This window comes from Drosophila virilis, chromosome 5, assembly GCF_030788295.1.
Source record: "Drosophila virilis strain 15010-1051.87 chromosome 5, Dvir_AGI_RSII-ME, whole genome shotgun sequence".
Taxonomy (NCBI): domain Eukaryota; kingdom Metazoa; phylum Arthropoda; class Insecta; order Diptera; family Drosophilidae; genus Drosophila; species Drosophila virilis.
This window is the reverse complement of record NC_091547.1, coordinates 23,794,545-23,817,867: the sequence shown is the minus strand read 5'-3', so window position 1 is coordinate 23,817,867 and position 23,323 is coordinate 23,794,545. Positions and strand designations below refer to the sequence as shown.

Here is a 23,323-nt window from a genome sequence, read left to right as displayed (position 1 = left end):
TGCAATTGGCCAAGCAGAAATGACCGCAGAAAAAAAAACAGACAATTGGCCAAGTCCGAAAGTGTCGCAAATGTTGAGAACTGCGGCAACTGTAAATGTGCCCCCAGTTTGTGATTTGTTTACACAAACACGCACACACTCACCGAATTTGATGACGTTTTGTTTACAACAAGCTCTCACAAGCTGAGCGCAACTGTTATACAAACTTTTGCCGGCTAACTGTATTTTAAGCTTCTGCGCATTCTGCTTTTGTTTTTGCCTTTTCTCTTGCTGCTTGGCCCGTTGGAAGCGCGAATTCTGTCCGCAGTCGTTTGCGAAGACGCCACGCTGCATGTTGCACTCCAGCAGCGCACGCGGCGTATACGTAACGTGCGAGAAACTAAAAAAAAAACAAAATTCGTGAGCTTTATTTGCAATAAAAATTGCGTGTTTGTGCAGTCAGCTAAAAAAGAATAAATATAAAAATAAAATAAAAATAAAAAAAATTATAATAAAAGCAAAACAAAAATAAAATAGAAAAAAAAAAACAGCACACCGCGTGCTAACAGCATAAACAATCTGCACTGGAAGTGCAGGTGGCTCCTCCTCCAGCAGCGCTGGAACACACACGCATGCACGCAAACACACACACACACACACACAGATAGAGAGACGCAGTTACGCAGCTTCCAGCGTTGGTTGCGTGGGAAACTGCGAAGCTGCTTTGCGACATTCGACTTGCTGCGTTCGTCGCCGACGCACGTGGCACGCAAAAAGTTTGCACCACGCTCGCTGTCTCTCTCACGCTGTGCCACTAACGCGCGCGTGTGTGTGTGTCTGTGTGCGAGTGTAGCTTAACTAAAATAAAAATAAAAGTCAAACTAAACACAGCGTGTAATCAGCGACAGTTTCCTTAAGCCCCGCAGCCTGCTCGCCCGCCCGCAGTCAGTCGCCAAGCTGTGATTTACAACATGTGCGTGTGTGTGTGTGTGCTGGTGTGCGAGTGTGCGTGTGTGCGTGTGTGTTTGCGTGCGATTTCTAATTGAAATTAATGTTCATCTGCGCCTTGTAATTTGATACTGACTAAAGCATACATTTATCAGCGTTTTTAATGCCAGCACTCTGACAAATAATGATAAGCGCCCCGCAGGCCCGTTCCAGCCCACAAAAACCAAGACAAGCCAATGCAGCTGACAAATGTGTTGCGCCAGCCCCACACGAATTATTGCTGCCATTAAATTTGCTTGCAAATATTTTTTTATATTTCTTTTATAAATTAAAATATAAAAAGAAATTAAAATATCTTCATTCTAGAACACAAGTTAATGACAAAGCAAGGACATATAACTTTTTTTACAAATATTTCTCAAATATTGTCTACAAAGTTCCATATAGTAATATAAAGTTAAATATACATTTATTTTATATAATAGACCTTGCTGAAAGTATATTAAATTTAATTTAATGTGGTTGGCAAGGGCTGAAAGGAGGAGGGGGAATTGTTGCAAGTGAATTTCCCTATGTCGTAGATACACCATACGAGCATCAATTTACCAAGTTTGGTACAGCTAGCTCTTCGAGTTCCGCTTAAGAAACCAAGTCTATTGAAAAACAAAATGATAAGCCTGTGCATGATATACAGGAATATACAAATATTTTTAAATGAAATTTCAAATCTCTAGCTGTTGCTAGTTTCTAAAATCAACTTGAGTTCAGTTTGTCGATCTGATAAGCCATATATATGTGTATATATATACTACATATGCTTGCTTCTGCCTTTTACATACATTTTTCTCTTGGAATTTCTGCTTCTAACTATTCTCTTAATTAGATGTACTAGACTTAAACAACAACTTATTCCCTTTACTTTACCTTCCGACAGTTGAAAAGGTTATTGGTAGCGACTGTTTGGACCAATCCTTGGTCAAACGTAATTTACCAAGTTTGTTTTAAATGTTGGCCGTTCATCTGCCAAAAGCCTGCTTTGCTGCATTTACCCCATTTCCCGCATTAAATCCATGTCAATAAATAAAGCTAATCGCTTTAAAAGTTGGCGATTTCGTGGTGAATTCCATGTTAGAAACGCAATTTATGGCTCAAGTATTTGTAAATACAGAAAAATAACACAAACACACACACACACACACTCAAATGTCACACACGTAGTTGTGACTAACTGAGCTGCTTGGCGAGGGTGGCCCCTCGAGGGGTATCAGAAACACTCTCAACACACACACTCAAATTCAAGTGGATGCAATCACAGTGTTGAGCCCTCTGATAAATTGTTGTCGCAACGTTTTCACAGGCGATTTGAAATCGAATGCAAAGTGAATTGCATTTGGGCAGCATGCGAAGGAAACGGAAAAGCAAAGAAAATTGAAAATTGAAAATTGCTCGAGTCGATAAGCAAATGGACTGAACACAACCGAGCACTCGGCTTACACTCGCAGGGCCCAGAGCAACATAATGTTTAGGTCGTCTTGGGCTTATATAATCCCAATAATGAGACACTAACCAGAGAGAAAAGAACGCGCGCGCGAGAGAGAGAGAGCGAGCGAGCGAGCGAGCGAGAGAGCAATTCAATTGTGTATAAACCTGCAAGCAATAATTCAACACTCGCCAAAGCACACAGGCCAGGACTCCATCAAGGATGCCCTTTGGACGCAAATCACCGCTGGAGGCGCTCGCCCTGCCCGGCGTCATGCTCGCCTACAAGTACAGCCAGTTCCGGCAGCGTCGACGCGAGGCAGCCAGTCGACGGGTCACCGAGCGCGAACTCTCCGCGCTGCATCATAAAATTGTAAGTAACAACCGATCGGCCAGCACCCAAAAAGCATGCTAACATGCAACAAATACACTAAGAAAAACAAACGGTTAAAATATATATACTTTTACTTATACGGAATCGTTAAGCCTTTAGTCTCTCACTCTGCTTTCAATCTAATTTTATTTGATAGTTCTGGCAACTTTATTAAAATAATAATGTATGAACTGAGAAACCCTGCATATAACTATTTATTGTTGTCATCCTCTTAGACCCAAAACATAGGTAAATTTCTTATCCCCATCTCTTTCCTTCTGCATCTATGTTCATCTATACTCACATATTTTTCACCAATCTGGCATATCCGTCAAAAAACAAACTTAATAACTAATTTAACACCTGAAAACATTGTTCCCTATTTTTGCGTAATCTGGCAACTCTATTACAATAGCGACAACCAAAGGCAAATATTTTCCTCTCTCAATTCAATTAAATTCAAATACAATCTTAAGATACTTTTAAAAACGCTGGTAACGTTTATAAGAACTGATCCCCTGTGTCTTTAATCATTTTTCTGCCTTTAATTAAGCTACTTATTAAAAATCTGGCAATACTTAAGAAAAACTTTCTAAAATCTAACGAAACTCTCGATAAACTCAATTCGCTCCCTCGCCGGAGTGGGGATTTCTAGTTCAATTTGATGAACAAGTCCACTCGTTCATTTTCTGGCTGTGAACCAAATTGGTCATTTAGTTCGCTCGTTCAATTATTCACTCGTTCATGAACGGTGAATTCGGTCATAAACTATTCGCTTTGTTCAGTTATGCACTAAATCAAGAACAATTATATATCTGTTCAGTTATTTTTCATATTTTCAGTTGCAAAAAATATGTTATACTTAAAAGTAATTTACAACTCAACAAATTAAAAATGAAATCAAAATCTCGCTATCTTTTATGTTTATTAAGAACTGAACATCTCAAAAGAATGTATCGTTCATGACCAACTGAATAGCTCAACGAGTCAACTAAATGACCGATTTAGTTCACTAATCACTGAATAAGTTCAGTAGTTCATTTTAATGCCCCGTTCAATCGAACTTGGCTTGAACTAAACGACAAAACTCTACTTTAAACTATCTGGCAACGCTTCAAAGCAAGCAGAGTTGATATATCACAAAGGAACTCTTAAAAAATCTTTCTCTTTATCCCTCACGCACCCCTTGTTCATGTTGCCTGTTTGCAATGCTCAATCTCGTTGGTCAAAAGATTACACAGCATATTAAAGCAGGTGGGATTTTTTTACAGTGTATTCGCCTTTTATGCTCAGCACATAAAACTGGCAATAAAACCTTAGAATGATGCCGGCAGCCTTTATCAAAGCTGCAGGCATCATTAGCTACAGCAACAACAACAACAAAAGCAGCGAAGCTTTTAAGTGCCTACAAAAGGCGTCGACTGCGCAGCGACTGCGCTGCCGCGGCCGCTGCTGCTGCTGACATCCCTTTGACATTTTAAAGTGTTTCCTGCGGCTGTTTTTGTTGTTGTTGTTGTGCTTGTTTTTTATGTACAATATTTGTTTGCTTGGGTCTCACATTTAACTTCAGCAAATAGTTCGTAAAAATACATGTACAAATCGCCAAAGGTGAGGTTTAGCTTAGTTTTTGTCAAAGCAGCCAAAAAAAAAAAAAAGCAACAATAAATAAAAAAAAGTTGGGGGACTATAAAAAGTGTCGTAAATTTATGTGACATTTCATATACATATGTATGCGAGTGTGTATGTTTTTGTATTCACCTGAGTATGTTTGGAAGTGTGAAATTATTTGCATTTTAGGCCAAAATTCAAAATGGGGCCTGCTCTATGGGGAACATTAACAAATAAGAACTGCAATAATGTGTAGAAATATATATGAGGGTGGCCACTGGGAGTTGAATTGGAGGAAAAACCAAAAATACCCGAGCACACCGATGCGAATGCTTAAATCAAGTGGAAATTGTTGTAGATTGAAAATGGCTGAAATAATATTTCTTTAAATCAGCCAAGCAAAACATGAGTACATTTATAAGATGACGATGATGTTGTTTAACAGGAACTAAATGCCTACCTTTTGCTGGTAGAGAAGTATTAGAATATTTATATACTCACAATATACACAATATATCCAAAGCAGATGAAGGCAGACGAAGATGTTTTCATACTAGAAATAAATGTTTACCTATTGTTCCTAGAGAAGTTTTATAATATTTATATCCACAGTCTATATAACGTAGGTCTTGCCTATACTTAAAAGTTCACCATACAGACGGCACAATGAACCTTTTACGTCCATAGTTTTGTATATCTATTTTTCTTGAAATTCCCAACTACTTAAAGCAAGAGTTTGGACTGCCTGCGCCTTCGACTTGTTGTTATCAGCAGCGCTTTGCATAGACGTAAACCTTATGCATATTATAGTAGAAGGCAAACACAAACAGTACGCGGGGCCCATTTACATGTCAGCAACAACAACAAACACAGCAACAACAACAATAACAATAACAAGAGCAACAACAAGAAGCAAATGAACAACGCGACACTGTGAGAAAATGTTAAGCTCACTTGAGATTTTACGAGACTTGTTGAAAATTTATGACTTGCTCAAAGGGCATAGGCAGGCTGACATATACACAGTACACACACACACACACACACACACACACACACATTTAAACACTTATATAAGGACATCAACAAGAACTGTGAACTGGGCAATTGCATATGCACAAAATACTTAAAAACTGGACGAGTTCTCGTTGCCTGCTTTGCATAAAATCTGACGCGTGACTGTAATTTCTGCACGCGACCTTGAAAAAGCACAACAAATACATACCGACACACACACACACTCTTGGCACACGAAAATGCTTTTATGCAACATTAGAGAAAATAGGTTGAAAAAATGTATAAAAGCCGAGCTGCGTATTAAAATGCTTTTACAATTAAATGGCCAGCAAAATGCGAAATGCAAAAACTAAAATTGCCTGTACACCTGAGTGCGATGTGTGTGTGTGTGTGTGTGTGTATGTCTGGGCCAACAATTAAGCTAATGCCAAGGACCATGTGCGAGTTTCAGGCTAAGAGGGAAACCTGCAAATGGATGGGCTTCAAATTTATGCGCAACGCCTCAAAGCGAGCCCAAATGAGGCCGACCAAAGGCAAGAAATGAAGTGAAGCCAAGGGCTTCAAATGGAGCGGGCTAAGGGTAAGCTTCTATCTAAACAATTTTGTGCTACAGCCAACAGGCATTTTAATTAGCTGACAAAGTTAAGGGAAGTAAAGGTAGCAGAGTGTGGCAAAGTAAAGCAATGAGCTCATTATGACACTTGTCATGGAGAAGCATAACCTAGTCGTATTCTTAGAAGCATGTTTTAGCAACAGTTCGAAATAGTAAAGGTGCCTTTGAAGGTGAAAACTGATTTGAAAGTCAAGACATTTTTAGATTTAAATAGATTTAATTTAAGACCACGTGCAAAGTACTTAAGTTGCTTGTGATGCTGCAGAGTGTTAGTTTAATATTACAAATACTTTTATAACCACCTTATAAAAGATACGACAGACACCCCATAGCTCCGTTTAAATGTCTGCTCACACTTAAGTTAAAAATTTGCCTAGTTGTTCACTTTTTAGCAGGCAACTGAGCATTTTTAACTCAACATCTTTATAAAAGATCTGACAGATCCTATTATAGCGGCCAATACATAGCTGCTCACACATTAACAGATAACTGAGCACTGTTAACTTAACATCCTTACAAAAGATGCGTTCTGTTATGTGGCTCTTAGCTCTGTTCTCTGACATTATGTTTATATTCTAACTGGCAATATTGGGTTTAACAGATTCCTGTTGTATTTTATACTACCGGTTCAAAAACACTCTAATGTAATTTTCACACTCTTAGTGAATGTGCCGCTGAGGCCTTATAAGTATAACATATGAGATCTTAAATAAAGCTATTTATTTCAATACCATAGAAAGGGAAAGTCTGCTGTATGCGTTCTTAAAAGTGTAATGCTAACATGGCAGTCGCGTAGTGTACATATGTAGAGCTCAACAAAGTTATGTTAAGTTTAAAGGCTGCTTAAGCTCGTGACATTGGAATTAGTTAATAATAATTCATACATCCAAACATTAAATTCCTGAAAAATTATGGAAAAAAAAATTAGTTTTAGGCATTTTCTTTCACGTTTTAAGCAAAACCTTAATGTATTCATTACAAAAAGGACCACAAACAGAAGTGAATGCTTTGATGTTTCCTCATCAGTTCACATAATTCCCAAAAGTGTAAGGCGACAAAGTGCCAGGCATTGCGTATACGACACGTATACGCACCAGAGAAGGCGCTCGCCACTCGCCTGTCGCTACGACATTTCCCAAATGCCAGCACAGCCGCTGACAGCAGAGAATTGGCTACAGCTGATTGCTGAGCGTTGATGGCTTCTAATTATGAGATGTTCTTTGGAAGATATGCATAAATATTCTATGGCACGCGGCGTATGCGCGATATGTTATTCATGTAAACTGGCATAAAATATGACGCATACCAGGCCTAGTCCCAGGCCATTAAATGTTGATTAGCAAAAGACAGTTGGTGGGGCGTTTGCCTGCGCGCGGAGTCTCTATTTGAAAGCCAAACGCTGTCAAATGTTAACAAACAGGCCGAATTTTATGTTGACAACTCGCGTGACTTTGCAACATAAACCAAATAGATAAAGAGAAAAAGAAAAAAATAGACACGCGCACAAATATTTGTCACATATTTATTTGCCTTTTCTTGTGTTTTTTTTTTTTTTTTTGGCTAAGCTGCAAAATTTATAATTTAGTTGAGCGGAAATCGCAACTACAAGGACTCGACATTGGAAAGTGCTTTAAATTAATGGGCTTTACCTTCCGGCTCGACAATAGAAAATTCCTGTGCTGCTGCTACTGCTACTGCTGCTGCCGATTATTATTATTGGGCCCCATGCAATTTGCAGCTTGGCCGAACAATTGCTGAGATGCATAGAGTTTGACCACACCAAATTTGACTTGGCAGCCGGGCAGAAAAAAACAAATAAAATAAAAACTAGCTTAGTCATCCGATTGCAGCAGAGAACTTGCCCAATGCCAAACCAAAACTGGCCCCAAACTGGGCCTTGGCTTTGCCTTTCGCTACGTTTCGTTTCGTTAGCTTTTGTGGTCACAGACAGCCAAATAAATCACACAAAGCGTTTGAAAATAATTTCGTTTTTAGTGCTCCTGCCCAACGCCCCCTCAAGCCAGCCCTTTTTCATGTACTACAACGTTATAAATGTGCTTTTGATACAGCGCCCTGGGCCACATAGTTTTTACCTGTTTACGTAAGCCCTAGGCCACAATTGGCCACTGGCTGCTGCTGCTGCTGCTCCTGCTGCTGCTGTTGGCCAACAGACGCGACCAAATAAATCATTAAAATCAAACATTAATCAACTTGATGACCGTTAAGCACGTGCGCTACTCCCATAACAAACACACACACACACGCAGCTCAACCGGATATCCGCATGGCGGCCATTGCTTTGTTTCCTCGCCAAGCGCCAAGTGGTTGAACTTTTGTGTCACCCGCTTCGGTGGCAGCAGCGCACGCAACGTCCTCGCAGCCCCACAAAGGCGTATTTAGCTTTATTAAATGCTTCTACACTGTGCGAAAACAAGCTAACGAAAGCGAATCTAAACATTTTTGGCAAATATTTATAACATTTTGTTTTAAAACGGAAGAAATTAACGGGCAAATTAAAAGAAATGAAGCAAAAAGGGAAATTGGTAATTGCTATTGGATTCGAGCCAGCGACCTACCGCTTCTGTAAGAATAACAGCTGCCTTTAAATCGTTTTTAAGTTCTCAATTCTGCTTGCCTCACGTTTCTCTCAGTGTAATTTAGAGTCTTATTTTATGTCGCCGTCAAAGTTTCTTTGTCGTCTCGACCGCTTCCGTCTGCTCGTGAGCGCCCCTCCCTCCGCATCGTGCCCGCTGCGGTCTTTACCCTTGCAATTAGAGTGCATTAAACCTTAGTGTTTACGCATTTCAGTTCAAGTCGCTGCTGTTGTTCTTGTTGTTGCCATGGTTCTTTTCGTTTTACAATCAGCTTCTGCGTTCGCCTCACGTGCTGCAGTCGACGTGCCTGGCAAAAGGGTTGCCCGGCGCAACGTACCCGCCTCGCCAACTCCACGCCCCACGCCAGGGTGTGGCAATGCATTAGCGCAGCTCACGCGATGTCTGCGCTATTAAATCCTGCATGTATATACAATAGTGTATATAGTAAGTACAGCACGTACATCCATATGGATATGACTGTTGTTGCTGTTGTTGACGTTGTAGCATTTATTTTAATTGCATTGATTGAAGCGTTTAGAGTTTTGCGTGGGTTCTGGTTGGTGCTTAAAGCTGAACGGCATTGAATGGCGCTTGGAGAGCGCCCATAATTGACTAGCATATAAATTCAGATAGCGTATGCGACATGGTGTGCATACTAAACGTTGCGTGAAATGGCTTAGGATATTCCAAGGCTCCTCTTCAGTGAGAAGTTAAGGGTTTGGGAATGATTTGCTAAAATCAAAATCGATTGCTCTAAGAATCAGAAAAATGTCTTCTAAATCTGACCTCATAATTCTTAGCCAGAGAAACTTAAAAAAAAAGTTTTTAACTAAACTAGAGTTAAATAATATTTAAGTACGGGAAGATTCACATGACTCAGAAGCTGTTTAGATTTTCAAATACTTTTCTTCTGCTTTAAGCTTACATGAAAATCTTTTGCTCAGAGAAACTTAGATACGTCACAAACTAAGCTAATATTTGCTATTCCCCAGCCTGTTCCCTCACCTGACAAATTGTGCACTTCTATCATTCGTTTTATTTTAGAGAAACTTTTAGATAAGTTACAAACTAAAATTGAGTTTATATAAGAAATGTTTGCCATTTCGCAAGCTCTCTTTAAAGTTATTGTGGTTCAATGTTATTATTACTATTATTAGTTTTGTTAAACTTTTAAAAAATATGTTGCGTTGAAAGAAACTTTATAGATAAGTTACAGACCAAACCATACAAGTTTTTGGTTTTTGCAAACCAAAGACTCGATTGTTATGCGAACTTTTGAGCACAGCTCGATGCAATTCCCAATGCAACAAAATACTCTGCACTTTTATCTCTCTTACTCTTTATCTTACTCTGCGCTTCTCTCTCTGGTTGCCATTGTTTTAAAACTACAATCAGATGTATATTTTGCCGCTGGCTTGTCATTTCATTACGCGCTCAAAGTTAAAGCCACAAAAGTTGCAGATTTCATTTAAGGCTACATTGACCATATCGCTGCATAACTCAAAGCTCGCAGCAAAAAAAGTTTGTTGCAATATTCAAGCAGCCACAACTTGTAGATACCCTGCATCTGTGCATAGCCCAGGTGGAGCTTGCTTGTACATGAGTTTAAGTGCAACTACCCCACTATCGCTTTAACAGGGTATATAAAACGGTTGGCGCAAAACTAAAAGCTTGTAGCAAAAATATAAAAGGACAATGTCATAAATTTGCAATGCACGCCGCCGCATGGCAGGAAATGGAAGACGCGAAATTGGAAAAGCGCCCACAAAATCTATACCCAGAACACACACATACAAGGACACGCACACACACACGCACAAGCACTAGAGCACAATGGACGCACAACACTTTTAGCTGAAAAAATAAAAAATGCGTTTGTTTTAGCCGCTCAGCGCCCCTCTCTGATTCCCTCTGATTCGCGGCCCTTTAGTCAAGGCCGCATTTTCAATTAAATTTATTGTTTTGTCTGGCAAATGCTTTCAATCGGGCTGCCACTGCGCGCCGCGACAATTGTTTTAAATGGACCCTGGCAACGCCCACGCTTTAGCATCAATTTATGATGCGCTGCAAAGTAGGCAATGCCTTTTTCGCTATATTTTCTTTTTGCATTCACAGCTCATTTAAAATCCGTTTGAGTTTTAACTGCAAATGTTCTTGTGCCGCACTCGTCACACAAAAGCGCACTTCTGCGTTCTTGTTGGAATTGAGTCGATGCCATGGGCAACCACGCCCCTGCCCCGGCAGGACCCCACCGACTGCTGCTGCACGGCAACTGCACAGGCACAAAAATATAAATGGCGAACTCTGCTTTTGGCCCACACACACACACACACACACACACACACACACACACACACACACACAGTCATGCACAGCTAAACAGCTCATATGCTTTCAGCAGGCGATGCATTACTCTTTTCCTCTCCCCTTCCTCTACCGTTCTTTAGCTCCCTTCCCCATTGCCAGTGACTTCTCGCCTGTTACAACTTTTAAATGTGCCATTTCGCTGACTCATTTCGCAACTAACGGCTAACTAAGTTAACTAGTATATCACTTACACTTGTCCACCCCCACCCCCCCCTTTTTCCATTCACCTGCCTTTTTGCTGGTTCCCCTCCCCCGTCAACGCTGCTTTCAGTTCCTGTCAGCTGGCTGTCAATGAATAAACCAAAATGGCATCGCAGCGGCAATTTCCACTTTTCACTTTTTGCCTGTTGTATGTGCTAAAAGCCATAATTACGCCTGATGAGGCTGCTCTCAGCGCGTGTGTGTGAGTTGGTGTGTATGTGTGTGCGCGCTATTTAGTTGGCAAATTTGACACTTTTGTCACAATTTTCTATGGCTGCACTTTAGCAGGCACTGTGTGTGCTTGTCCTCGCACATGGCACACGACTCGTTGTCATTGTTGTCCATGTTGTTGTGCGTGTTGTTGTTATTGTTGTTGTTGATGCTGCCACTGCTATCTGTCTGTCCAAGTTTTGCAATTAGCCAGCACGTCTATTGATAAATAACAGCCACAGTGAGCGACAATAAACATGGCACACTGCCACACAATTTTCAAACAATTATATGATTTTACAACGTTTGTTTATAGAGTATTTAACAGTTGTTAAGTCAATTTGACTTATAATATTATAAGTTTAAAATTATGTGAAATAATAATCAATATAAATGTTGCACAGAGATGATAATGTACATAGAACTTTTTAGACAGAAACGAAAACTTTAATCATTATATTTATTTAAATCATTTTTAATAAGTTCTTTATTTTTAATATTGCTCAGAGAATCGTTCTTACTATGTAACCTTCATATACACGCATTTGACAATCCTTTATTTTTCATTTAAGCTAAGCTCATTTTTTTTTAACTTTAATATTTATTAAATTTATTTTATAATTTATACATGTTTTTTATTCTCTTTAACTAAACAGAGAATTCTTTTACTATTTAAAATTTTTTGTGTAAACTCTATAACATTTTTAATCGGCCATTCAACCACTTTGTCCGACGTCTATCTATTAATTATATTGCAATTTTCTTTGGGAACCTATTTAATTGTCAGACCGTATGGCATGGAGTCTCTTGCACATTACAGACTTCAATTAGGCGCCTACGCGATACTAGTTTCGTTTAGATGGTTGGATGGTATTTAATTGGATTTTAATGTGTGCGGCAATTAGAACATCCTGGAAATTTAGAACAAACATATCATGTTCTAGCACACATACTCTCACTCTCACTTTCTCTCTCTCTCTCTCTTTCTCTCTCGCCCTCTAAATGTATCCAATTCTCTTCCTCTTTTAACATCTTGTTCGCTTTAATGAGCTTGTTCGCCTGCTGCTCGCTATAAAAATGTATAAAATATTGAGGGCTACTCCGGCTGTGTGACATGAAAAGCATATTAAATGCAATAAATTCACTTAGTTACAACACATAACTCACACACAGAAACACACACACATGCACACACTTATATTGACTCGCTGACACGTAAACGTAGCTGATATTAATGCAATTTTCATGACATTGTTGCGCCTGCCAGTATGCAACAAATAAATAGACACATAGCAGAGAGGAGAGAAAGTCGTCCTGTTGTTGTCTAACATAATAGAATTGTTTATTGTCGTTCTCACACTGCTGGCCTGCACTATGTCTCGCTCACTCGCTCTGCCGCCAGACATGAACTGAAATATAAAGCAACACAATAAAAGCACCTAACAGAGCTCTATGAAAAGATATCACCCAGTACCTAGTTATCAAAGGTGAGCCCTGAGTAAAGTATTGGGCTAAAAGATGCCCTGTTTTGTTTAAAATATATTATCTTAATAACAGCTGTTACTACCCTAGGTTGCTGCTAATACCATTGTTAGCATATGTAAACTTTTTTTTTTCTGTTAAACATAACTGTTGATTCCTGCTAATAATACTTATTAGTTATATTAACTCTTCTCTTAATATATTATGCTATTAAACAGCTATTAGTTCATTTCTGTACACAAAATGGAAACGAATATTATATTGATGAGCTCCTAATACGTGCATACTCCTTATCAGGGCTTCAGTACAGGGTATATCAAGCACAGAGGCTGACTTAGCTCTCCTGCTAGCATGCATAGTAAACATAAAAGCGACGTTGTGCGCACAAAGCGAAAAGCTTATCGATTTAATTAATTTTTTTCGGGTGGCCTTATTGGATTTGAGTACCTTAGAATTTAAAATTGCAGAATGTGTGCAGGCCCAACGAAAAACAAGCTGGTGTTGTCATGTTAACTGACTGACTGGCTGACTGACTGACTAACGAAACGATTGACTGATTGAGTACATGCAAACTCATGTTCGAAGTAGCCTACTTCGAGGTGTCAAAATGTCTGACACACTTATGAGGCGGCGGCCTTCCCAAAAAGGAAAAATACATAAGAAATGTATTAAATTACATGAGAGTTGAGTTATAAATAAGTTATGGATACAGGGCAAATACGACAACAATCAATTTGAACATCAATCAATCAGTCAGCCTGGCTGTAAAGTGGCAGCTGGATCTAGAGGCCCATTTCCATCCAACAGCTCATTAGACAACGCCCATGACTCAGCGCCATGTCATGTGTGGGAGGTGTGTGTGTGCGTATGTGTGTGCTGCGTGGGTTGCGTGGGTTGGCTCTTTTACCAGCCCAGTATAGAGCTCATTTTGCACGTGTCTGCACCTTGTTCAGAAGCCATTGTCATGTGCGACATGGTCATGGCATGCCAGTCAGCCGTAGAGCAACCCCCTAAAACGATAATCATAAACACAACTCACATTTAATTGGCCCCCCCGAACACACAACTGGACGGGCGCATATAATTGATATGCTAACTGCAGGAACTATACGAGCTGGTTAGTCAAGTTCTCTGGTACATGTGCCAGGGGGATTGACAAATATGAAAATGTTAGGATTGTGACTTAGGTAAACTAATTTGATTTCTCAACAAGCGACTTGTTCACATTTGCCCAACACAATCACAGCTCTAATGCATTTTTTATGGTCTTCTCTTAGGCGGACAAACGTTTTTGGCGTTTCGTTTATGCGTTCTACTTTAATTTTCGCTACGTTCTGTTATTCGCATGACCCTCGTCACAGGCACAGCAGGTTTGAGGCTTAGTTTTAGGCGTGACTCACGAAAAAAAGCAGCCCAAGTAATTTAATTTAGTTGTCCAAAATGCGTAAAACGAAAAACTAGAGAGCGCGAGAATCTGAAGACCTTCGAAGATTAAATACTCTAAAGGTATGAAATATATTTCGGAGGAAAATAATTAGAAGTTTAACAAATTCTCTTTTTCGATTGCCTATTTCTGCTGTAACTTTTAATGCAATTGAATATGAATTAAATAAAAACATGTAAAAATTAAATAAAGCTGCTTGACTTAAATTGGATTCCACTTCTGTTATATTGGATTTAATAAAATATTTATAATTATTTATTCACTTTAATGCACTTGATCACTTTAATGCACTACACTACTTTATCAAGATGCTTTTACTTAGGGTATTCGAAAGCAAAATACGACATGCAAAGTGCTTGGGGCTTCGACAATGACGCAACGGGAAACCTTAAAAAACAGCAGGCAGTCAGAAGGAAGGGAAGGCAGGAGCAACAGCACAAAAAAAAAATTGTTTATATATACATAAAATATTAAGTATACGCCCCCAAGGGCAGCCAACAAAAATATTTGTCCTAGCAAGGCAAAAAAATTCGCAAAAAAAAAAAAAGAAACAATAACAAACAGTATTTGTACTTATTTTGTAGAATTGGGTGCCGTAGCCCCAAACGAAAATATGAGCAATTGCCGGCGTAATTAAAAACTAATTAATAATATATTTTGGCCAGGTTGAGGTCGCACTATAATAGCTGTAAATTGCTTATTAGCCAAGTAGCGAACGCTTTAAAATGCAGCTATAAGCCTAGAATTATGTTAAAATAAAAAACAACAACAACAACAAACGGCAGGATGTGCGCCATAATGTGCAATGAGCTGCGGCGGCGACCGATTTTCAACTCATTTCATAGGCCAGCGCTTAACGAGCGGAAGTTGTGGCAAGTAGCTGGGTAGCTGACACACCCAAGTGCAGCCAGGCTTGTGTGTGTATGTGTGTCTGTGTGTTGTGTGTGTTGCATTATTAATGAGAACTTTTTGCCTCATGCCGCCTTAGCAGATTTGAAAAACATCGAACGACGCAAGCAGCACGTGACAGCTTTACTGCAGTGCCACTTAGCTTGCGGCAGCTGTGGCAGTTGCAAGTAGTTGCTGCCGCTGCTGCAGCTGTTGCAGTTAGCAGCCAGCAGTATTTGCACCATTTGCTTAGGTAAATAACATACGCTCCATTTGAAGCTACGTTCAATGATTTGTGAATTTCGTTTGCTGAAACTAAAATTTTACTAGGTCAGCCTTTTGGTCAAGTTGAGGGTAGAATAGGGTAGGGTGCGGGGGCAAGCTTCAACTGAAAGCCTCATTGAATTTATATTTTATGGTCGCACAAGGTGCAGCCTCATTGCAAAGGCTGTAAACCTGCTGATGAAAGATGTAAATAATCTTGAAAATCCATACAAATAAATCAAGTTTTTAACTGGGGTAAATTCCCACGTTTTCACATTCTAAGGCGAATATTCAAGGTATATTGCAAATTATATTGCTTAAAATACCTTTCGAAAGGCCTTGATAACTAACTGGGAGGGATAAGCAGAGAAAGAAACAGTATGTTTACTCTTTATAACTAAAACTAAAACTTAAACAATAACTTGAATTATGTATCATCTACTTTCTAGAGCATTTCTATTTCGATATCGTGCTTATGGTTCTCAACTAATACATTTCCAAATCAATTCCGTTTGTATACAAAATATATCCATTGAAGTCTATTTAAAAAGTCCATTGTTGAGTTACTAAAGTGCATCCGCTGAGAATCACATAGAAAGGCTTAACACAATAAAAGGCTGTATGCCAAATGCCATTCAATTCGAACATATTTTCTTTTCTAAACACATAGACAGCTTACGTGCTAACAATACTTATAAGTCAGATCACAAGACAACTTACAACTACTTAGATAAGCAACAACTACAACTAGAGAGAACTGTGGAGGGAGAAACCTTCAACTCTGGTGCGTCAAAATCACGCGCACTCACATAAATCTCACGTTAAAGGATGGAGCTCATCAGAGCTGGGAACTGTGAAGGGGACGAGGAACATTTAACATTTTGTCACGTCAATGCGATGTTGTTACTGAGCGTGTTGTAGTCATCCTCTTGCTGCAGTCGTGCGGCTTCCCCGGAGGCATTCGCTGTCATTTTATAGGAGATGGGCAACTGAGGTATTGACGACGGGCTGTGCCGTCCAAATGGCTTGGCACCATTCGTCTCCAAATAGAACTTGCCGCGCAGTCTGACAGGTGTTCGGTGGAAAAACAAAATTGGAATGGATTGTGCGGCTGGGATAATTTATATCGATTGCTCTCACCTCGGATCGGCGCCGTAGCCCATGTAGGCACGTCCGTTGCCATCGCGGCAGATGCCAAACTTTGGTGATGGCTCACAGCGTTCGACGGGAAAGGCCAATGGTTGACCGATGCTCTCCACAAAGTACTCCCAGGCGCGCTGATGACTGCAGCCAACTGCAAGTAAACAGGACGAGTCAGAAAACTTTGCAGTCGACTGCACCATACTCTGTTCACAGTGTCAGAAGTTTGCTCGCTCGATCTTTGGAGGAGCTCACTAAGCCTCGCCTCTAGCGCATTGTGAACAGAGCAATCAAATGCAGCTGCAGTAAATAGGAATGGAAGTGCATCCGCTTACTAATGATGCCCAGCCAGCGATTATTGGCGATTTCCTGCCGCGCACAGCCCGGCTGCAATGGCCGTCCGCCGTTCGGATAGAAATCCGCATGGCCCATGGCCGTGGGATTGCCCAGAATGCCGCCATCCGTGTGTATGACATCGACAAAGCGTGCATCACTGGGACTAAGTCGACGATTAGAGCTGTTGCCCTCAAAGAGCGGCAGTGCCGGATCCAATGCCGTAATCCTAGTCAGCTTAATGCCCCACTCCTGCAGCTGTTTGCCCGCAAAGCCGGCCACCTCGGCACCCAAGCTGAAACCAATCAGATGTATATGCTTCGCGGCATACCCGCTGGTCACCAGATAGCGCAGAAACCTGGCCAAGTAGCGTGCGGCAACGGGCAGATTCTCCACAGCGCTGGAGTACCAGGGCACAGCGACCATAGCGCTCCAGTCGACCAGTATCACATTGTAATTGCCGCGGCGCAGAAAGGCTGTGGAGCAAATAGAATGAGCTGCTGTATGCTTGTGTTTGTAGAGCCTTAGAGATTCAGAAATTGAGTTACCATCCTTCAGCTCCTGACTGCTCTGCTTCTCCCCCGTGGCGGACTCCGAGAAGCCGTGCAGATAGATGGCCAGCGGGTAATTGAAATTGAAATTGCTGCGCGCCAGTCGCACATCGTCGCTCAACTGCAGCTGCTGTGCCGCGTTGCGGTTTTTCCTGCAAGAGTTGCCCAAATGACCTTTCAATATGCACGAGCCGCGCGGACGCTACACGCCCCACCAACCAGCCAACTCACCTGGTGTACAGCAGAAACTTGATGTCCTCGCGTTCGCGTATCGCACAGCAGCTGCTGCAGCTGCCACGCGGCGCCGCGCTGTAGAAGATGGGTGAGCCGGCTGCAAAGAGAGAAGGCGAAAACGCATGAGCAAAACCGACGGCTCAATACACTGCTCGCAGCGTAAAATCAGTTACCTTCGGCTCGTCGAAGATTAAATATTCTTAGAAATGCAATATGAGAATGGTGTTCAATGGAGTTGACTCGGCTTAAAGTAGTCTGATATAAAATAATAAAATGTAAGATGCGAAAAGAGTACCCTCAATTAGAGTATAACAAGTCGAAAGAGACCTTCTTAGGCTTAATATCTACGAGTACATATTTTAAATTAAAAGTCTCCAACTTTATCTCACAAAATCCATATACTCGTACGCACGCATTGTGAACAGGGTATAAAAACAATAAGCCGCGGAATTACGATTGCAAATTTTCAATTGAGCATGTGAAAAATGCCAGCAATTATTTGGAGCCAGCTAATTGAATTATTAAGCAGCTAATAAGACAGCAACAGCAGCGACAGCAACAACAACAATAAAACTTGGCTAAAACGAAACCAGCCAAGCGAGGCGCAAGTCAAGTTAGCCGTGAACTTGAATCTGGTATTACGATGGTGAGCTGCGAGCTACCAATAAAAAAACGACCACAACAACCACAAAATTGACAGCTGGAACGACAAAGGCAACAACGACAACGGCAACAACAACTACAACAATAACAAACAGCAGCACGTGACGCATACGACGCGTATTACGTCTAGGCAGAGACAAATGTTACAACGAGTGCACACATACTCAAGCATATTCGCATAAGCCACACGCTTTGCCCATATGACACCACTTGAATACCCTGTAAGAGCTGTTCAAAAGACGCTCGACTTTTTGATGATTCTCTGCCGGTTCACTAGCTTTGATTTGGCTGCGTCTCGCATATTTATTACTTTTCAAAACTCTGTCGGATACTTTCAAGACATTTTTATAACTTACAGGGTATACAAAATAGTCTGAGCAGCTGAAACACATATAATACACATTTAAAATAACCAAATTTTTTAGCAGATTCTTAATTTGTGCTCAACATAAGGAAAACAGCTGATAATTATTATAACTTTCTTTAAAATTAAGAAAAATTAAGCTGAAGTAAGTTTCCTGTAGGTAATTCTTCCTAACCTTCCATTTATTCACATGTCATCCTATAGTAAGCTATATTTAATGATTTTTATAAACTGAAACTTTAACAAGACATTTACTTCTTTAAGCTCTTCGATTTTTTGATTTGGGCTTGCAACAACAACAATCGATCACAATCTAAATCTAAATCAAAAAGGTCTTCCCTAAAGTTTAAAAGGAAGTTTAAGTTGAAATACTTTTAGAAAAAGTTGTAAAGAAAAAGTGACTCAACAAATTATCTTAATTCTGTCAGCTAAGAAATTGTTTACACAGTAAAATAGAATTAGAAATTCAACTTTCTAACCCAAAGCCTAAGCTTTAATTAAATTAATTAAATTGAAATTTAATTTATGAAGTCATTGCAGTTACTCTGGGCTCGTTACCAACGCCTTCCAGTTGTCAATGTGCCCACTTGGCTGCTGCAAAACAAGTTTTTATCAAGTATTTTATCGAAAACTAAGAGACATTGTATCGAGGGCGTGGCACTGGGTCAACAAGGCAATGTCAATGGCAGCGCAGTTATCGTCGCCGTCTCAAACACAATCGGAGTCGCATTCGCATTTGCTTTGTTTTTCGCTTTTGTTTTGCTACACAAATTTAGCGTTGCTTGTGCATTGATTGCATTTGATTAAATGGCCAAAATCAACTATATTCATGACCTTAGCCAAGGCCAATTCAGTTAGCAGTTTAATTTTCCGCTGCTTCTTCTTCTTGTTCAAGATTTTGCCGTTTCGCGACTTGGATTTGATTTTATGCAAGTAGTTTAGAAAACTTGAATTTATGTAAATTTATTACCAGTTTTTTCATTTTGTTTATTTAGCGGAAGAGTTTTGTGACTTATATCTATATTAAGTTTGTTGTAGTTGTTTAATTTTCTTTGTTTTTGTTTTGTTTCGCATTCGCATTTGCTTCCACGTTTCTTTGCGTCACGCCGTGCATTTTATTTAATATAATTTTTTCTTCTCATTTAAATATTTTGTTCTTTTTGCTGTTGTTAATTTAAATGTTTATTTCATTTTTTCTTTTTGCTGTCGACTGTCGGCTAATTATCATGCTCATGCCTCACCAATTGTTATTGTTAAAATCACATTGTTAGAGCTGAATTTTTTTTGGCCACACAACTCGCCCGGCTCTTAAGTTCTAGATATATTATGTTATTCTTAACTAGCCTGACATTGTCTGCGGTCTGAACGGGCCATAAAAATGTTTCCGTACATAATGGGCACAAGGGATGCCCCAGATGTCATAAAACTTAGCTTAATGGGTTTTTTTTTTCATTAAAGAATTGTGTGGCGCAGGGGCACACTTCTTAGTCATCTTTGAGGTGATTTCTGACAAGCAGCTGATTTATTAAGCAAATTATACTTTAAATATTGCTGGCACTTGAGCTAGAATTTGTGAAAATTGACAAAAAACAAAGATACATTCATTATGTCCAAGAACAAAGCTATAATACGCTCTTCAAACATGTTTAAAGCTAAGTGCTTGGCACTCGCTTGAAGTTAAAAAAAAGATCAACAGAGTTTGAGGGGGCTTTACAATATTCAATGGACTGTTGTAGGCTGTCAAATATGTACTTTCGAGCGTCCAATGTTCTTAGTTTTATGATTAGTTTATACAGAGATAACATACACTTAACATTTATATCTTTGCTTTTAACATAATACTGTGAAAATTAATAATAACAATAAACAGGTTTTACTACAAGCATAACTAAAGTTGATGGCTTGTGCTGTGCACTGTTCATCAATCAGTCAGTTAGGTAATCAATCAATGATTAAGTTATATTATGGGCTAGGTATATACTTTATACACTTATATTAGAACATATATTAGAATATTTATATCACATAATTTTTTTTTTCATTGTTCATCAATCATTTAGTCAGGTAATCAGTCATTCAGCATCAACAGTTCAATATTTAAATATCAAGTGAGATTTAGGGCTAGGTACATAGTTTAGTCTTGGAGAATAAATATATTACATAGTTATTTCAACAAGATTCAGGAGCATTGTTTATTAATCATACACTCAGTTAATTAGTCAACCAGAAATATGAAGTTTATTTATGAAGATTAAGTGGGCTGGGTTTATATTTTAGACATCGAGATTATATATATCACATAAATTGTTCAACAAGCCCAAAGTTATAGCTTGTGCTGTGCATTGTTCTTCAATCAATCAGTCAATCAGCAGCAACAGTTTAATATTTAAAGATCAAATAAAGTTTAGACTTACATATATATTTTCGACTTTGAGAATATGTATATATCACATAATTATTTTAACAAGCTCCATTTAATTTTTGGTAAGTCTTATTTGTACACATTGGTACGCCCATATAACATATGTCTCCCCCTCAATAAAAGGCAGCCTTGACTTTATTTACAAGTTAGTACGAATCAGATGTTCCATTGTTTATCGGCTGCCCAGTGCCAAGGCGGCCTTCTTTCACAGCTGAGTAAACCCTCAAACAAGCAGCCAGGCCTGGGCCCCGAGTAATCCATGCATCAAATATCAACAATTGGCACTTGCGACCAAAACACACTCACACACACACACACGCACACCAATCTTATCTACACATATATTTATAAACAAGCATATAGCATATTTACAATTCACAACACCTTGAACTTAGGTACAAAGATTTGTGTCTAAAAGCAAGAGTAAACAGTTCGATAGCTTGCACAAAGAACACCTCAGTGGGGCTGGGTGCTGAGAAATATATATGAATTATTATTTTTTTTCTACTAATGTGTTAAGAGCACACGCATCTAATTTATGGCACAAACTTACCCAGCAGAAATGTAAAAACATGGCACAATGTTGAGGCAGTTGGCAAAACCATCGCAAAATATAAACAAATGCACTTATGTGGTTTTGGTCTTTAAGTGATATTTTATACACACGTTATCAATATTGTAATTTATTTTATATTATAGTTTATCAGCGGGGCCAGCGAATTTGGGCGTGCAATGAACTTGGCACATGCTCAACCACGAATTTCACACTTTGTGAACTATTTGAATTTGTTATTATTTAATGGGCACTTCCGCATTGACTACGCTTTGTATTTGGGCGCGTCTATAAAATACACACACACAGACGACTTTATTTTTAGGCAGCGGTAACAATGCTCTGTTCTGGCCAAGTTTCGTAGACGAACTGAACGCTGCTCGAGCCGCACACTGACTGACCGGCGATGCCAACCACGACGACGACGACGGCAATGACGGCGACTGGGATTGTTGTCTAGAAGCTGTTGAGCTGTTTGCGGGCTTGGTTTGATTGCTTATTGGGTGGCAGCTTGAAATCAATTCGCACGGCCCTATGCCAAAAACAAAAGACTGAGGCAACGAACTTGATCGTCGCAATTTTCATGCATGTTCCGCCTCAGCCTGTGCCAAATATTTAGATTAGCTAATCGCGCATGCACACACATGCACACGCTGGAAAAGTCGTAAAATTGCTATTTAATTTCCTGATGTCGCACGCCTGTCGCCCGCCCAGCATACGAAATGAAGCGCTTGGATCGAAGATCGCTTTGGGTGGGCGGCAAAATAGTCAAGAACCAGGCAACGAGCCGCTTACAAAGCCAAAGTTCAGCAGCTAGTTGAACAAGCTTTAATTTGCACGTCATTGATGCTGCTTGGCGGACTGGGAGGGGGAAGGGGATCATTTCTAGAGCTGTGTTTGCAGTGGTTTTTGTGATTGCACTGAGAAAAATTTAGGAGTCTCAGAGCTTTGTATAGAATTTGCAGAAAGATTGCATAAAAACCTGAAATGATTTTCAAAAGATACTTTGTGCTGACTGACTACTGATTGACTGACAGACTGACTGATTGACTGACTGATTGATTGGTGATGATCAATGCGGAGCCCAACATGAATTTGCCACAGTACTTACATTAACAAAGATTTTGAATAATACCATATTTAAATTCGTGTCAATTTTAGATTTTTATATATCATTCTGATATCAATTGAAAAAGCCAATTATCGAGCTTTAGCTGTTCTCTTTTATATAATTTTTTCCGGCAGTGTATCATATCCAGCCGGTTTACCTTGACCGAATGCGGACTTTTGGATTCCATTATGCCAATAAGATGCTCTCGGCTCTACGCAGCTGATGATGCTTATCGCCTTTCGTTGACCGTAGCCAACAACTGCGAGCAACAACAACAGCAGCAACATCAAAGCACATTAATTAAAGCGGTTCTGACCAACCTCAACTTAAGCCAACCCTTCTTCTTCTTCTGCTCAGCTTTTATTGCGGGTCAATTAGCGAGGCGCCGAGTTTTGCATATGCAGAGCATTAATCAATCGCCATAATTTTTGCTCAAGTTGCGGGCGGCTGTGACTATGATTTATGCTTAGATTGAAACTGAAATT

The 23,323-nt window shown here is 39.7% G+C and overlaps 2 protein-coding genes across 6 annotated transcripts in view; one reads left to right on the top strand and one right to left on the bottom strand.

Moving 5' to 3' along the window:
• Window positions 1-321: 321 nt before the first annotated feature.
• LOC6625038 (atrophin-1) overlaps window positions 322-23,323 on the top strand; it is a 28,289-nt gene continuing 5,287 nt past the window's right edge. Inside the window, exons 1-2 of one of the 5 annotated variants that reach the window (XM_032437294.2) lie at window positions 322-369; window positions 2,285-2,779. In XM_032437294.2, coding sequence (XP_032293185.1) covers window positions 2,630-2,779 — 150 coding nt within the window. In that variant the 5' untranslated portion in view covers window positions 322-369; window positions 2,285-2,629. Of the gene's footprint in view, window positions 400-527; window positions 576-612; window positions 953-2,284; window positions 2,780-23,323 lie in introns of those variants that run through there. The other 4 variants (XM_032437293.2, XM_032437295.2, XM_002048950.4 and 1 more) reach the window with 4 other exon arrangements.
• Window positions 15,933-22,129, bottom strand: LOC6625039 (pancreatic lipase-related protein 2). Its single transcript, XM_002048951.4, has 6 exons — window positions 21,728-22,129; window positions 17,723-17,822; window positions 17,489-17,643; window positions 16,943-17,416; window positions 16,608-16,761; window positions 15,933-16,532 (listed from the first exon to the last, which is right to left on the bottom strand). Exons 1-6 carry the CDS (start codon window positions 21,777-21,779, stop codon window positions 16,352-16,354), a joined length of 1,116 nt encoding a protein of 371 aa, XP_002048987.1. The 5' UTR covers window positions 21,780-22,129; the 3' UTR covers window positions 15,933-16,351.